The following is an 18,054-nucleotide window of genomic DNA, read 5'->3' as shown; positions in this document are numbered from 1 at the left end:
TCAAAAGGACTTTTCAATCGCCTCAAAATTATTAGACGATGTATTTATGGTTTTATAATCCTCACTTATTTTGTTTTAATTTAGTGTTTTATTTTTTCTTTTAAATTGGAATTAGTTTCAGTTAGTTTTCAAGTAAGTTTAATTGTTTTCTGTTATTTTTATTTTTATTGTTTTTTCCCAGTCTAAAAAAACATAAGCACAAATATACATTTGTTATCTCATTTAGGTAGATTTCTAAGTACATTAAATCATTTCACTTATCTTTATTCTTTTCGGGGGTTAAGTTTCTACATTTATTTGAGATAAACACATTTTCACACCCATTTTTTCTTTTATGTAGTTTATTATAATTAGCCAGAATAATAATGTAGTAATGGTAGTGTCAAATCCCTCTAATTTGAGATTTTAAATTGCATACAGAAACTGAAGTGGCATTAATACATAAAAATTATTCATCCAGTTCGACTCAGCAAATTTAGATCGCAAGTGTAGGTAAATGTGTCACAATGGCCATCAAAAGTAGCCTACTGAACAAAATCTCGATAAAAATTTTTTATTTATACGTTAATAATGGGATACCACTTGATTTTTGCCGCTTGTCCATTAGACTTTTATATTGAAAGCAATAACCGGAAACTACTAATTAGTATCCTCACTAACTTGACTCTTGCGAGAGTAGTGTGACAGTTGTTGGCTAGTGAGTATAGTCGACGTAACTCTGTATCACGGACTGTCGTGCAAATCAATACATTAGGAGCGGTGTGTGGACGTAAAGCCAGGATGGCTCAGGACAGAGTGGAGGCTTCCCGGCTCGCGTTCACAACAGAGGGAAGCCGTGTTTATCCTGCCGCCCAAATGAACCTCAGTGAATTATTCCACAATCTCATTAGAAAATGGATGGGTGGAGTCGGTTCACTGACTGTGGAACGGGATTAACACGTTATCTACACAGTGTGCACATTAGATCATTTGCTCTTCTTTTTTTCTCTGCATATAATAAAGTATATAAACATTTAACTTAAAAATATATACAAAAAATTTACTGAAGAAATATCAAGTTAGTCGCCTTGTTCTTGTTTTGCACGTGGACAGCTGCCAGCTTGTGTTGACCACGTTGCTATGGTTACAGCGTCAGGTCGCGAGACGTGTCTAAAAGTTAGCATAACATTTTTCAGTTTCGTAGTTTTTTCCGACCTATAAAGTGTTTGTTTTTAGATAACACTGAGCCGTGTTCACATTGGTAGTAGTGCTGAAATAGCAGGTAAGCTAACACAGTTATTGAACAGTTACATAATGGTGGGCTAATGTTGTCCTTTAGTTAGTTAGTTAGTTAGTTAGCTCGTACCCAAGTTAGACGACGTCTCTTCATTTATTTAAAACTTTGACGGTTTTGTCTTTTACAGACAAACAACAAGAAATTTCTCTGCCAAAAAGACACTCGTGTATTTTGAGTATACCAGTAAAGCGTCTCGGCCTCCTTTGTGCAATGACTTCCCCGGAGAAGGAGGCTGAGCTTCCTGGTGCGCAGCTTAGCTTTGTCTTTGGGAGCAGTGTTGTCAGAGCGCCGATCCCCCGCACTCCTCCCGAGGATGCCGATCCACAGGAGCCCGCTGAATGTTATTCAACAGAGACGCTATGTCTGAGCAGATCTCAGCTGAAACATGTTCCAGACAGTCCTTTGAGAAATAGCAAGCTAAAGGTCAGTGTGGACTCTAAACACACACCAGCTACATGATGTATGCTCCAGTGGCTTTCAAGCAGAAGAAAAAACGTTTCTACCACTGCATCATTACTAACTGCTCCCTCTGTCATCTTCAGTATTTGAGTCTTGAAGGCAACCAGATATGCAGTATTCCAGGCTCCGTGTTTATCAGCTTGCCCAACCTACTGTGGTTAGATCTCAGGAAAAACCTAATTGAGTCACTCCCACCTGAAATTGGCTTGCACAGGTACTGTATGCAACATTTAAAAAAAACAAAAAAATTATAGACCAGTCTAATGTGCACGTGTTCATTTGAACTTATCTGGACAACTTTGATCTTACAATTTACTCTTAAACCAAGGCATAGGCCTCTATGGGACTATAAGAATGTCATGTTTTAGAACATTTTCTGATCACTGTTAACATTTCAAAGCTATTAACATAAGTTGAACACTTTATGATAAGCACACAAGTGCTACAGTTGTAAATCTAAATGTAGCGAAATGAGATTCCCAGGCCCTAAAAAGCATTTCAGGATATTTATACAATATGACTGTAGAGTGGCCTGTACACTTTCCTCCTGTCCGTGTATTCAAGTTTAAGAGCAAAGATGCTTTCTGACGAAGGCCTAACCCCTTCAAACAGTTCATAATCTGTCTTTTTATGGATGTAGGTGCTTGAAAACACTGCTCTTAGAAGGGAATCCTATCTCTGAACTTCCACCTGAACTGGGTGAGTGGTCCCTCCTTATCAAAAAAAAGTTGTAATTTTCAGAATGGAAGTTATACATATTGACATGTGAATTACATGTATGCAGTAACTACAGGATTTTAAAGGGGACCGGTTTTGCTTGTTTAAAGCTACGCAGTTTAATTCCTTGGACTCCACTAGTGTCGTTTTGCATGATTCACAGTTCAAAGTAATCATTATTTATTTTACACTGGGTCACTGAACAGCTCTTTGTTGATCATTTGTCCTAAATAAACAGTTTTTTTGTTTGTTTGTTTGTTTTGGGGCGTGTTATCGTCCACTTACACTCAAAGAATAAGTATTTCAATGAACATAAAAATTCATGGACATAAAAATTCATGGACATGACAGAAAATAAAGACACACATAATGGATCTCTTTTAACAGGTAGCTGGTACATTATGAGTAATGTAAGCCTCTTCATTATTCAGTGTACGTCTTTATGAATGAGTCATTATTTGCCTTTTTGCAGGAAATGTGATTAGCCTCAAAGGTCTGAACCTAAGGGACTGCCCAATCCACTTTCCTCCACAAGAGATTGTGCAGCAGGGACTCCAGTCCATCCTCCAGTACCTGAGGAGTGCTCTGGCTCACCGGCCAGTCAGCACAAGGAAGAACCCTCCAGGTGAGTCAAAGGCACTTTACCTTTGAACAACACAAGCAGCATGCACGTGCATCCTAGCCATCTGCTCTTTTTGTCAAAGGCAGGACAGCGCGTTCACAAAAATAGCTCCTTGCCCTGGTACCGCTTCTCTAGTGTGACTCCTGTTCCCTTGGAGACGGCGCGTGCAGCTCAGCCGACTCCCCACCACCACCACCACCACCATCATGCGCCTCCTCCCTTTTCACTGTTCCAGCTCTGTAATATTTTTAGCCCGATGGAAATGATCGATAACCTGTTGGCTCTAATCAGGAGCTCTCTGTCACTAAGCCCTGTCTGGAGATAATCACTGTGAGAAGGCTGAAACAGGAGAGGCTGCTGCTACTGCACAATAAGCAGAGACAGAACCCTCAATCAAATTATTTATCTCCCTGCTTACAAGGTTATTAACAAAGATAGGGTCCCGAGTTTCAGATGTAAATCTCTTCTCATTTAATTGGCCAAGAGAAGGAGTGTAGTGGGTTTGAATTTCCACGCTGTATTGTTATCCACCTTTAGCTGTGTTAAAACTGAACATTTATTCTTGTTAGAAGTTACTTTACTATAAAATGAGTAAAAATTTGTTGGTTACATTCTCCTCCACATTCCACACAGATATTTAAAGGAGTGGATTTACCTGTGTGAATTAGCTTCTTAAATGCCTCCTGCCAGCCACTGCAGCTGCAGACAGTATCGAATGTTGCAGTATCTGTTGCCCCCACACCGCACTAGTAGCTGCCATTGTTGTTTCATTCCTAGAGTTGCCAGCAGTGGAGAAACTCCAGCTGTTAGAGCTGAGGGGTATGGAGGAGCAGGAAGAGTCAGGGGATGTGGAGGAGCTGCAGAGGTTCAAGGAACTCAAGCATCAGTTGATCCTACTGGACAGAGCTGAGCTGGGCTCAATACCACAACGTGATAAAAACCTAAACCCCAAACTTCTCCTTTCTGGCAGGAGGTAAGAAAAGATGTTTGGGTGGGAAAAAATGCCCCATAATGACACAGAGAAAAAATGTGCTTGAAATTCTTGCAAATTTATTTAAAATGAAGAAATGAAAATGTAAATAAGTATTACCAGACTTTTCTCAAAACTTTGTTGAAGCACCTTTTGTAGTGATTACATCCTCAAGTCTTTTTGAGTATGATGCTGAAAGCTTGGTACACCTATTTTTGGGAAGTTTCCCCCATTATTCTTTGCACTCTCTTAGGCTCGATCAGAGTGGATCAGGTTGGATGGGGAGCGTCAGTGCACAGTCATTTTCAGATTGCTATAAAGATGTTCAATCAGGTTTGAGTTTGGTCTGTGGCTTGGCCACTCAAAGGCACTCAAGGAATGGTCCTGAAGTGGTCCTTTGTTATCTTGGCTCTGTGCTTAGGTTCGTTGTCCTCATGGAAGATGAACCTTCGCCCCCAGGTTGTCTTCAAGGATGTCTCTGTAGATTACTGCATTCATCTTTCCCTTGTCCCTGACTAGTCTCCCATATTCTGATGCTGAAAAACATTCCTGCAGCACGATGCTGCCACGACCACACGTCACTGTAGGGATGGTATTGGCCAGTTGATGATCACTGCCTGGTTTCCTCTAGAAATCATGTTTGACATTGAGGCCAAAGAGTTCAGTACCAGTTGTTGTTTTGTTTCTCTTGGTCTGAGAGTCCTTCATGTGCCTTTCAGCAAACTCCAAGTGGGCTGTCATGTGCCTTTTACTGAGGAGCTCTGTCAGAGTAGCCTCCCTGACTAAGGCTCTTCTACCCTGATAGCTCAGATTGGTCAGGTGGCCAGCTCTAGGAAGAGTCCTGGTGGTTCCAAACCTTCCATTTACAGATGATGTAGGCAACTATTCTCACTGGAACCTTCAATGCTGAGCACATTTTTATGGACCCTTCCCCACATCTGTACCTCAATACAATGCCGTCTTGGCCTATAGACAGTTCCTTGGTACTGGGTATGGCTTGGTTTGTGCTTTGACATGCACTGTCAGTTATGGGACCTTGCACAGACAGGTGTGTGCCTTTCCAAATCATGTCCAGACAACTGAATTTACCACAGGTGGACTCCAGCTGTAGAAGCATCTGACAGATGAGCAGTGTAAACAGGGTGCACCTGAGCTCGATGTTGACTGTCATGGCAAAGCCTGTGAATACTTAAGTGCATGTTATATTTGTGTGGGGTTTTTTATTTTTAATACATTCGCAAGAATTTGAAGAAAATGTTTTTCACTTTGTCATATGGAGTATTGTATGTAGAATGTTGAGGTGGAAAATGAATTAAATTAAGTTTGGAATAAGGCTGTAACATGAAAACATGTTGAACAAGGCTGTAAATCTTTCTGGGTGCATTGTATGTGCTTATTTATTTATTTTTTTCAAAGAGTTAGCAGAGAAGGTCGGTACCTGTGTAAGATTTGTAAATTACCTATGAGGCTAGAGCCAACAGAGAGTTTCTTCTAGCAAAGAGCAAGAAACAGACGGAATCACAATGGTTCTCTCCAAAGGTTTAAATCTCGGCCTTCCACAGTTAGCTCATGAACTAATTGATAGAAATTCACATTTTTCTGGTTATTTACTCTTAAATATCTCTTGGATTAGTTCTGTAGAAGTCATATACTCTGTCCAGGGAGCACCATGCCTCTTGAAAGCTGGGATAGGTTTCAGAGATGTCTCTCTTGGCTCTTAAGCCCTATAACCTTCTGCATTCTTCTCTGGTTGCACGATAATAGTCACATACAACCGGCTTGTAAAATAGCTTATTGTCTCATTACGCTATAGTTTTTAAACAGATATAACATGATAACTAGTGGACTTTGGTCCTGCTGCTCCATGTATTAGTGCAGGACATTGCTAACTTAGCTGTTTCCAGTCTTTATACTACTCCTGATGTTAATTGGCTGATGTGTTCATCCATGTATCCATGTAATGAATCCATTAGGCACATTTCTCTTTCTATGTTTATTCTCAGACTGAACTCAAGTAGCCTTTTATCATTCGCAACTCAAAGTAATCCTTGTTTATCTTAGTTTATCCTCTGAAAACAAAACTTTTTTAGCTCTCTTCTCCCTCCCTTTTCTTCTAATTGGCTGCTCCCCAAAAACAGCCATGCCCACTCAATGACATCAGAGTAGAAAAACATCCTGAAACAGATTGTTCAGAACAGTCTGGTTCACAGGAATGAATTACATATGCACTGACCTCATTATTTGAAAATTTGGCCATGTTTAAAATGAACATCTACCACTTAAACAGTTTAATAAAACATACCAGGGTTCAATTTAATTGTCAAATAAGACAGGAGTATTGATATTTCCCTCCAACTCCATACACTAGAAACTAAACACATGCAAAATGTCACACTGTTGTTTCATAAGAGGGATGAAACATATGCATTGGACATGCATTTGTTAAATATTTTCATTGAGATTTTAAAACTTCATGCATCTAATTAATTGTACCTTTGTTTTTGTATAATGTACCCAGATAGCAAATATCTGTTGGGGCCAAGTCATTTTCAACTACTCAATTATCAAAGGTAAAATTTAAATCTGAATTATTATGGTCAATACTGAGGGTTTTTTTTTAAACGAGATTATTCATAGACTTTGGAAACAGTTGAGCTGGAAAACTAATGTGAAGTTGAGGCTTTAAGGGAGCAACTGCTGTAAAACTGAGAGCATCTTTAATAATCACTTAATCTCAGTTACCATTATAACATTATTTTACTCCTTGACCCTCCGTGGAGTGGAGGGCAGAGTTTGTGGCCGTGTGCTTTGTAAAATTATGGCAAAACAACTTTTTAATATCATTCTCTGTGGAGGAAACCAGGTGATAAAAATCTAAGCTGAGAGCCCAGAGCTCAGACGAGCCATAAATATGAAGCAGTTTGTTTGAATTTATTCTTCAGAAAAAAGACAGCCACCAAGGCCGGCATGATTCCCCAGCTCCCCCTTTTTGACTCGCCTCCTTGGAAGAGGCCAGAGGAAAGGAAGCAGGCTGCAATGAAGGAGTTGAACGAGAAGAAGGCTATTCTCGAGCAGAAGAGAAAGTGAGCAGATTTCGGCCTGGAGAACAAGAGTTGTTTTGGGTTTTTTGTCTCTGATCTGTTACAGAGTGTATTGTTATCTGACTCTCCTGTAGAAGCCAAGTGTCTCTTCAGAAGTGCTGCACACAAGCCAGAATCTCACAAGACAAGAAAATGTCTGAGCACAAAGAGAAGAAGCATGAAAGACAAAAAAGGCGTGAGGTTTGTGTGTGCTTGGGTTTTCAGCTGTCATCCTGCCCACCACCAGAGGGCACTAGAGCACCACCTCTGACACACTGGTTAAAGGAGAGAGGCATAGATATATTGCCATTAAATGAATCATTTTGATGTGAGTGAATGGGTTTTCAGACAGTAGCACCACCATGGTGGTGATGAGACAGCAACAGTTTCCACTGGCGGTAATGGAGCATGCTGGAGGAGCCATCAGTGCTGATATACACAGGGAGACACATTATAAATCTATCATTTGACTTTCAGCTCCATTTTCATACATATATATATAGTGGAGAAAGGGTGCCCATTATGTTTGCATGGGATCAGCCCGACATAAGGGAAAATTTATTGTAAAGGAAAAAAGTCTTTTTTCTTTTTTTTAACTGAACACAGTGCAGCCACAGGCTACATCTTTGTATGATGCATTGCAAGAGTTGTATCGCTTCACAGGTAAATGTAACAAGTACTTCCTTACCCTGTTTCAGGAAGCAGAAGTAGATTCAAAACCTGGTTTTGAGGACAGCAGTGGTGCTCCTCGGACATCTGGCAGGTGTGAAGGGGACAGGTAATGACAAGCTCTGGGTCTGCTGTTAGTTCTGCCAGTATACCTCTAAGCTTTAACAGTGACTGCATTTGTCTCTGTGAAGAGTACTTGTCCTACTTGTGGTTTAAACTTATAATCATCTCATCAATGAGCCTAACGAGAACTCCACAAGTACCCACTAAATGGCATTTTGCATGGTTTAGCAGATGCGAGTTCTGCTACTAAAGATGTAAAGCTAGAGACACCTAGTGGACAAAGACAGACTGCACACATTATAGAACATAAGCAGATTTCTTTGTTCCTTTTAAACAATGTTATGTTTTTGCAAAAACAGATAAACCAGGTAAGACAGTGCCACTTTTCTTATTTTATTTTTACTGATACAAGGAAACAGAGAAAGTAACCCTTTGGGTTATATCTGTAAAGGCTATAATACTTAAACACCTGTATAGTGTTGTATATATAGATTTTGACCTTTGAACTGCACGGCCCTAAAGATCGGCCCGGGACCTGGAACGGCAGATTTGTGCCCGTGCCGAGAAGATACAGGAGAGGTGCAGGAATCCCAGGGGCACAACAAGCGAGCAGATGGCAGCAGCGATGGAGGATGTGGAAGAGGTCTGACGTATAATTCCCATTCATTGTGCAACTCATTATATAGGTTAATATAGATTATTGATCTAAACTCCACTTTTCTGACTGACAGATGAGGAAGTTACAGATGCAGCTCCTGGAGAGGAAGAGAACTCAAGGACGAGATCTTGAAAAAACTTTCATGATCTTTACTGGGGACACCTGGCCTGGTTTCCTTGATAAGTGACAGAGACTACACACCTGCTGTTTGAGTTTTTGTGATATTTAATTGATATGGAAATAAATCAATAAAGCGACTAAATCCTTTTGAATCATATTGTGTTGCACAAGTCTATAAGGTAAACATTTCAAATCCTAACTTGGCAAGGGAGTGTTTAGAAAGTTTCCAGTTCACAGCTGGTGTGTTTCTATTTTTCTTTTAACTTCTGCAAGATGCTCTCTCCACTAAGCAAAGTAATCATGTTAACTTTAACTTACATAAAATAAATACTTTATTGTGTCAAAATAAGCTTTTCAGAAAAAGCGTTATTGGCTCACCGGGCATGTATTACCTACATGCAGAGTAAATTAAGCCAGTCTTAAAATAGATAATTTTAAAGGGGAACTCGACGTTTTTAGCTCCAAATAGATAATAATATCCTCATTAATGTAATTTACAACAAGATACATTAAAGTAAAGTGGCAGGTTTTTGTCAAATAGCACATTAAATGTTTTATTTATTTGTGTGCGTGTGTGACATTATATATAATCGTTGTCAGCTGGCTCTGCATCTTGTGATTATTATTTAATTGCCATTTTTGTCATCATCAGTTTTAATTTTTGATTACATATTATTTTAAAATGCTTGTATGCGTTTTCAGTTTTCATGTGTAATTGTGGTATTTGTTTTGAAGACGGACGCCATAAACCTGCTGCTGAGTTTAAAAGAGGGGGGGAAAAAGCGAAAAGTGCCGGGGTAATGAATGGCATCAAGCAGTACAAAGTGAGACAGAGAAAGGGTAGGCCTTGTCTTGAGAGATTTTCTGCTCCTGTAGCACAGAGAGCGTGATGTCAGCGGTGGCAGTACTGTTGTAATTGACTTGGTGGGGGTGATGGCGTCATTTTATGCCCTGGTGTAGCCTCCTGCTCCAATAGCGAAGGGGAGACGGATCTTTGGCCGACGCGACCGTGGCTCCCTTGGCCGGGATCGAGCACCGCCGAGCCGGACAACTCACCCCGGGAAACATGGAGGCTGTGGCCGAGGAGCTGCGGGCCGGCTCTCGGGTACCTGTCACTATCGATCAAATAGTTAACGATACACTGGTGGTGACGCTGACCTATCGAGAAAGGATCTACACGGGGATTTTACTCGATTGCAACAAAAAGTGAGCACTATTTTTTCTAAACTTCTTTTATATATTATCGTCTAAAAATTATTTGCTGAATACTGCTAACGGCTAATTTACCTTGGATGCTAAGTCAAAGCTAACTATTAGCGACCTAGGCCTTTATACAAAAGGCTTGCAGGTTATTGTAGCTGACAAGGTGGCTATCTGCTAGCTTCTCGGCTAATGTTAAAGTGATGTCATTTTTGCCTATAATAAGACGGCGAAATACTCGATTTTACGATGGAGGAAAACTATATAAAGGCATTAGCCCAGCCTGTAGAGACTGTTAGTGACTTCTGTTGAAAAATATCTACTGTCAGTGGGTTCAGCTATAGCTTATTGTTAGCCTAATCAAGGGAAGAGCAGCTAAAGCGAATCCAGTAAAATAGCCAGGCCTTAGCTACACACTATTTATTTTTATCTGTTTTATTATCATGCAATTGTACAGAAATGTGAATGTGCACTAGTTTTGTAGGCAAATGTCTGAGTACAGTAAGCTGAAATTTATTCAAAGGCAGCAACATTATAACCTGTCATTTCTGACTAGCAGAAACAATAGAAAATTATTAAAATACATTTGAATGATCACAACTGTGTCTCATTTTCGGTCAATCAAGCTTTGGTCTTATCTGTGTCCATCTTAGCCTCTGACAAAGCAAAACATAAAAAATGGGGCTATTGATAGAAAGCACAGTCTGTTCAAAAGAGAACCATACAAGTAATTTGACATGTACCAGTGTCATGTCTTATCAGGCCCTCTTGTTGTGTGTCACATGTATAAGCCTTGTGTTCCTCCTGGTGCTGTGCACCTTAAAAGCCACTGGCTTTAGGCTATTTATAGACGAGCAGAATCAGAACCTGACCAGCTTTTCCCCTTAGTATGCTTAGATGGTTTTTCGTGCAAGAGCTCATGCTGTACTGAAAATAACCCACCCAAATGGGAAAAGGTCGGCCTTGGAATAACTTAAAATAGGCCTATATTTTAGGCCTTGTCACTGACAAAATTTGACTAATTCCTCCTTTTCAGCTCATGGCAATACACTTCCTGTCATTGTCCGATGCAAACAGATTGTTGCATTATTTTTTTTAATCTTATTGTCTTGCCCTATCATTCTGACAGATCTCCACCACAGCATGAAAAGACAACAGTGTGGTGAATCATGCCTGGCCATATTCTGCGTCCTTGTACTGCGCTTAACTATTACTGTGTGTTCCCTACTACATACAGCCTTGTTTGTGCTGCGTCAATCAGAGTAAAGAGTGATATTCAACAGCTATAGGGGCGCATATTTTGTTATGGGAGCCTAAAGCTAAGAGTAACAAGCCTCACCAGGAGACTATTATTTGGAGATGCCTGCCAACTACTTCTCTTGGGGAGGAAAGCAGGCTCCCCAAATGTGCACTAATTAATAATCTTGCCGCACATAAGCCCCAAGTAGACACGGATGCAAAAACAAACTGAAATCTCCTGGCTCCTTCCCTACCTCTCTGAATCCCGAGTGATTCATGGGATTGTTTTTGTTCAGTCAGATGTTGGGGAGGAGGGGGTGGTCTCGGGCATCCTGTAGTCTCTTTGTCTGTTGTCTCCTGACTAAGGCAGCACAGCTATGTTACTGTTGCTTGCCAGCCACCTCTCAAAGACTTTCTTGGCAGTTAGGACCTCACTGGACATGTTTGCTGATCCCAGTGTGTTTATAAAAAAAAAAAAAAAAAAAAAAAAAAAAAAAAAGCACACACACACACACGCAAAAATCACATAAAAATCACTTAGGGAAAATTCAGCAGCACTGTTGCTTCTGTGGCCTGAGGCTGAGGCACAGATAACTGTCTGTCTGCTTGCACAACAAACCCCAACCCCCACATGTTAAGAACCTTCAGCACCCAGGTGACAGGGAGAGTGACATCAATGTCTCGCGTCAAAGTAAAACCAAAACTAGTTATATATGTTTGTTTTTTTTTCGACAATGTGAACAGTTTTGGCTGTTCTTTTATTGTTTCAGTGCTGTCCTACTTGCCTCAGGTTGTGTCACATGTTGAGGCATATTGTTCTAATGGAGGGGATTGTTGAAGTAAAAATTCTCAGGGTTTAGCACGACTGTATCATCTTTGCTGTATAAAGCTTAACAAGATCCACAGCTATTTATACACTGTTTCTTTTTTCTCTCGTTTATTTTAGGACCGGGCTATTTTGTCTACCAGACTTCACAACAAAACTCGGGGACTGCCAAGAATCTAAACCTGCTTCTGAAATCCAAGAAGTTCTGAGCGAGGACTTGGTTTCCAAATCTCCCAGCCAGGTTTCACACAGACCAAAGGATGAAAACACTCTCCCTGAAAGCAGCATACCTACACCTCCTCTACCCTGCCCCGTTCCCACACCAGTGCCAGCTGGACAGACTCCTTATCCTCCTTATTTTGAAGGAGCCCCCTTCCCCCAGCCCTTATGGGTGCGCCACACCTACAGCCAATGGGTACCTCAACCCCCTCCACGACCAATCAAGAGAAAGAAGAGGCGAACGCGAGAGCCCGGCCGTATGACCATAAGTACTATCCGTCTGCGGCCTCGGCAGGTACTGTGTGAAAAGTGCAAGAACACGCTAAATAGTGACGAGGACAGCAAAGATGGCATGAGCAACACCAAGACCTCTAGAAAAGAAAATTCACTACAAAGTGACGATGACGGCTACGACAAGGATACTCCTAATAAGTTGTCAAGAAAAGAGGACACAGTCACAGCCAAGGACACTAAAAGACGGGAAAATGGCACCAGCCTTGATAGTAAGCGTCTCAGAAAGGACAAAAGGTGCGAGGCTGATGGGGAGAAGTACCCTGGAACTGATGTTATTCCACACAGTCCCGTCATAAAGATCTCCTACAGCACTCCACAGGGCAAGGGGGAGGTTATGAAGATCCCGGCGCGAGTCCACGGTTCAGTCAAACCATTCTGCCCCAAACAGCTGGTGCAGAATGGCGTGGGGGAAAACGACAAGGCAACTTCTGATGCCACCAAGGAACAGCGGCACATTCTAGATGCCACAAGGTCTGGCCTCACTGTGTCCATTCCCAAACTCAAACTAACAAGACCTTTTGCAAATGTAGGTCAGGACACACCTTCTCCAAAGATCCGTTTGAGACCCCCTCAGAGGGACACTGAGGAGAGCGTGGTTGAGTATGATGCGGAACTTCTTGGAGGCACCAGGAGACGGAGCCCTAGGGGGCCCGGGCCGTGCCTCCCACACTCCGAAGACTCAGGAGAAGGCAAGAACTCTCTGGAATTGTGGTCAGGGAGTTCAGGTGAGGAGGTGGATCGCGGCCACAGCGACCTCACCCTTCTCATTAACTTCCGTAAACGTAAAGCGGATTCTTCTAGTTTGTCGGTGTGCAGTAGCGACAGCCTGGACGAGTCAAAGTCCTTCAGCTCGGACGGCACCTCACCAGAGCTGTGCGATCTGGCGCCTGGTGAAGACCTCTCTGTAACCTCATCTTCTGTACCTTCACGGGACGACTGCAAGACGGTGCCGCCTCTCACAGTGCGGCTTCACACCCGCAGCATGACAAAGTGTGTGACAGAAGAAGGTCACGCCATAGCGGTGGGTGACATCGTGTGGGGGAAAATCCACGGCTTCCCCTGGTGGCCCGCACGCGTCCTGAGCATCAGCGGCACTCGCAAGCAGGAGACAGCCAGTTGCGAGGCCCAGTGGCCCCAAGCCAAGGTGGCGTGGTTCGGTTCACCCACAACCTCCCAGCTTTCTGTTGCCAAACTGTCGCCCTTCAGAGAGCTCTTCAGGTCCCGCTTCAACCGGAAGAAGAAAGGGATGTACCGGAGAGCTATCCTGGAGGCAGCCAAGGCCGTGGGTCACATGAGCCCGGAGATTACGTCACTGCTTTCTCACTGCGACACGTAGGTGAGTTCATAGCACTTACATGTGCCTGTATCACTTCTATGACTATGTTGGGCAAAGGGGTATACTATAAACTAGAGCTGGGCGATATGAGATTTTTTCATATCACGATATGTTTTTTCATTTCAGGCGATAACGATATCTATCACGATATAAGCCAAATAACTATATTTGTAAGATTTAAATGTGCCGTTGCTCACAAGTAAAATGTGAAATAATCAGCAGCTTGTTTTTATTTAAGTATTTATTTCCCATAATAAGTTCAACAGGGTAGATGTACTTAAGGAACATGAGACTTTTTCAGATAAATAAAGGCAAATATTGCAAACTACACAAAAGGCAGCCGCTAAAGCGTTTAAGTTTCAAAATAGAACAAACGAAACAGACTAAATTGTCAATTCCACTTAGAAACAAAATATTAATTCTAAAAATAAATCTTAGTTTGTTTTACAGAAGAACAGACAAAACTGACTAACTTTTGTCAATATCAAATAAACTGAGAACTAAAAGGAAATTCTCAATCTGTCCTTGTTGTATAGCTGAGCTTTTCAAACAGTTTTAACAGTTACTTTAGTCTGACAAAAGCCGAATGACGAATTAGCGCTTCCAGTCAGAGACTGAGGCTACGTCCACACGTACACGGGTATTTTTGAAAACAGAGATTTTCCGTTTTCGTTTTAAAAAATAATCCCGTCCACACATAAAGGGAGAAATGAAGGAAAACGCTGCTATGAACATGCCAAAGCAGCAGGTGGCGCTAGATTCCTAACCGTGCAGAAATGTTGGCCAATCAGAAGTCTAGAAGCCTCGGTGGGAAAAAGTAAACAAAGCTGGGGCATAGAAGCAGAACCGAGTCGTATGTGTGGAGGGACAGTAACTGTGTGTGTATGTAAGCATTTAAACACTGCAGAGAGTACAATTAACAGTATTGTAGAAATTCATTTCACCGAAACAATAACGTGGCGCACAGTGTGACGCATGCACCAGTTTATTGTATTTCCAGACTTGCTTTCGGCATAATTTACAGTGCACGCTACTCTGTTTTTTGTCAGACTTGAAATAGCCGAAATACCTTCACACTACGGAACTTCTATGGCTCTTCCGTTCAACAATCTCTCCGACGTTGGAACCATCATCTGTTTTCTCTTCGGTCACGCTCGGTTGATTTTTCTAGTCGGCACACTCATTTCCTCCATTACGCGCTGGCTCCATTACCCGCTGGCTGCTTCCCAAACAAACACACGTGCGGCTTGGCACTTGTGCTGTACGTAACAAGTCACGCGACGTGACGCTGCGGCTGTGATTGGTTCGGCTCTGCGCTACTTAATTTGGATTGGCTGACCTTTTTTTTTTCTTTTTTCTTAAGAGGACAAGAGCGGCGAGGTCTATCGCGATAGCTTAATTTCTCTATCGAGTAAAAGTTATATCGCGATACATATCGTTATCGTTCTATCGCCCAGCTCTACTATAAACATAGAATATTACAGAAATCGTTACCGATCACCTGCATTTTTTTCAAACAATGTCTACATGGTAGATGAAGGAAATGCTTTAAGTGAACCTAAGAAGATAATACAAGCAGCCAGTTGGTGTTGTCGTTGTGTGCTCCCCCACAAAAAAACAAAACAAAAAAACAAGGCCCACACAAACACACGGACCAACACCAACTGGCTGCTTGTATTTTAGATTGTATTTTATTTTTTTAGATGACAAAAAAAAACTCGGTCTAGTCATCAGTGGCCCAACTGGTAGTTTTAATCACAATGATTGACTATGAGAAACAAGTCTGACTCAGCAAGAACAAATTACAGCACAGAGCTGGTGCAGATGAGCAAGAGCTGCCAGTGTAGAAATGTTGGCTGTGCAGACACAATACGGGCTGCATGCATGAGTCAGTTGATTGACAGTAAGTCGGCACGTTTCTCAGTTTTTGGCATTTTTTGTTTTGTTTTTTTTAATATGAACCTTTTCTTTCTTAAACTATTAGAAATTGAGTAACTTTGATATTTGCATTGATTCTATGATTTGACCCCCCCCCCCCAAAAAAGCGCACACACCAGAAAGAATGTACAGCCAAGCTAAAAGTGTATGTTTTTAATTTATTTCAATTGTGTCCCTCTTGATTGTATATATTTCTCCTGTTTGCTATTTATTCCTTTATATTTTATGCTGGAGCAGTTAGTATAGAGCCCCACAATTTTGTAGTACACGTGCAATGACAATTGTTAAATATTCCCTGTGCCTCTCCGGCTGTATTCACCAGCTCTTCCCTCAAATATCTGTGAAACCTGTAATTTGATGAGCATGTTAAACTTTAGGGCAGAATGCTGAGCTAAAAGAAAAAGAGCTTGTGCTCCAACCCGCTCTAGTACCAAACACTTTGAGCTGTGTCGTGCCAGCCTCGCTGCATTCACGTCCTGAAACAGGTGCTGTGTTTGAGGCAGCAGAGCAAACATTAACACAAGCTCTAATGAAGGCACAGGCTGTGCGGCTGCCTGTCAACAGGGATGGTTTGTTTAAAAGGCTCATTTCAGAAAAGGACTCGCATCAGGCTGTACTGCTTCAATTCAAGCAATCAGAGTGCATGACCATAAGTTGTTTCTTTTTTTAAAGTCATCTCTTATTTGGTTGTCGTCCAAGTGTGGTGACCTAGCCTGGGTAGCCAAGCAGCAGGTTTCTCAACATACACTCAAATGTTAAATATTGTCTCTGAGTGATAGAAGGGGCAAACAGACCATTTCCAACCCCACTGTTTACTCTGTTACGAGCACAGCAGCCAAGAGGGAATTGGTTATAGCAGAGGATAAACAGTAAGGGGTTAAGGCAAGCCTATATTTGGTGCCTTTTCCAGACCTCATAAAGGAAGCGTTTTTCTTCCTCTGTCAGCTACACAGAGGTTTCACATGACTGATATAACATGTTGAGCACAACACCAAACGCACTGCTGATTCTTGCAGACTCAGTTAAAAATGACCTGCACCGGATGCATGACCTGCCTTGTTTGCTCATTGTCTATCCCCCTTTTGCCTCTCTCTCTTTTTTTGCATAGAGCCTGAGGACTGAAGACAAGTCTCCGAGGTTTTTCTGAATTCTCAGACTATGTCATCAAGACCCAGGAGGGAGTACGTGTGGTTGCCACGGCTACTATTTATACGCCCTCTCATTTTTTATTTTATTTTCTTTTTTCTCACAAGGCTGGTGGAAAATGGCCGCCAAGGTGGAGTGTTCTTGAGACCGGATAAGGGAGCAAAAAATATAAAGGCCTGGCATCTCATGGTCTTCTTTGAACTATAAACTATTCCTCCTTTTTTTTTTTTTTTTTTTTTTTTTTTTTTTCCTAGATTTAATCATATTTCAATAGAGCCGAATAACAACACTACAAGGACCTGAATGTATTTATTGTCTGTAATGTTTTATTATGATCCAGTAAGTTCACCCTTTCTACTACAGTCTCGCAAAAACCTCCCAATCTGCTGCTGTCATTATCGCGGGCCTTGCCGCCGTCGTCGTTTGGCTCCAAGGTTCCCCTCCTCCAGCCAAGAAGGCTCCCCCTCCTCTTCCTCCTTCATCCCTCGGACACAAGTTTAAAAAGGAAAAAAAGTCTTACCCCAAAACCTCTTTTCCTCTGAAAATGTGAACAGCTCCATCCAGAGACAGTAGTGACTGTTTCCAGCTAGCGATCACAGTGTTTCATCCTCGTAGCCTTCCGCGACATTAGTTGGATTTGTGGCTGTATTTATACTGAACTCTGTTCCTCTCCTGATTCATGTCGTGTCTCTTTTCCATTTCATTTTCTAACGTTACGAGTGTCATGTCGGCGTACTCTACCCCTCCCAACGCTTTTGTTTTTTTTGCTTGTTTTTTTTCCCCTGAGAACCATTATTAATTATTTAAAAGTGTCACGTTTAAGAAAAAAAAAAGCACTTTATCTGTACCTTGGTGGCCTGCTGTAAGCTCACTGTCTGAAACACTATTGCGAGATACAGCCCTGTTAGGCTGCAGGGGAATTCAAAAGTCTTTGTGGTTGACTATCCATGGCCTTGGAGATACAAAACAACTTTTTTTTTTTTTTTTTTTTTTGTCTTTTTAGTCGTACAATTTCGGGGACACCAGACACAGATGGTTGTGTACACTGTATTCTCGCATTTTGACTTGGGTGCGTTTCTCTCTCACTACAAAAAAAATTCTCCATGTTTTAACATTATCCACTGGATAAACATGGACGAACAAGCGCGTCAGAAGTCCCCTATGCATTATCAGTTAAAGCTTTATGAGTGACTTTGGGAGAAGAAGAAAAAATAACATGCTG

General features: G+C 41.7%; 2 protein-coding genes across 2 annotated transcripts; both read left to right on the top strand.

Moving 5' to 3' along the window:
• The first annotated feature begins 1,486 nt into the window (after positions 1-1,486).
• LOC146620340 (leucine-rich repeat-containing protein 27-like) lies at positions 1,487-8,701 on the top strand. The gene is made up of 10 exons (XM_085369601.1): positions 1,487-1,699; positions 1,819-1,949; positions 2,376-2,434; positions 2,925-3,077; positions 3,852-4,047; positions 6,987-7,127; positions 7,220-7,325; positions 7,823-7,902; positions 8,379-8,499; positions 8,588-8,701. Exons 1-10 carry the CDS (start codon positions 1,487-1,489, stop codon positions 8,699-8,701), a joined length of 1,314 nt encoding a protein of 437 aa, XP_085225727.1.
• Positions 8,702-9,443: 742 nt separating this feature from the next.
• On the top strand, positions 9,444-17,007 carry pwwp2b (PWWP domain containing 2B). Its single transcript, XM_085369558.1, has 3 exons — positions 9,444-9,840; positions 12,020-13,748; positions 16,795-17,007. Exons 1-2 carry the CDS (start codon positions 9,701-9,703, stop codon positions 13,746-13,748), a joined length of 1,869 nt encoding a protein of 622 aa, XP_085225684.1. The 5' UTR covers positions 9,444-9,700; the 3' UTR covers positions 16,795-17,007.
• The last annotated feature ends 1,047 nt before the right edge of the window (positions 17,008-18,054 follow it).

This window comes from Diplotaxodon limnothrissa, linkage group LG13, assembly GCF_057381915.1.
Source record: "Diplotaxodon limnothrissa isolate DT_005_m linkage group LG13, D_limnothrissa_male_GT1.1, whole genome shotgun sequence".
NCBI lineage: Eukaryota > Metazoa > Chordata > Actinopteri > Cichliformes > Cichlidae > Diplotaxodon > Diplotaxodon limnothrissa.
The sequence above is the reverse complement of the archived record's forward strand: the minus strand, read 5'-3'. Positions and strand labels throughout refer to the sequence as shown.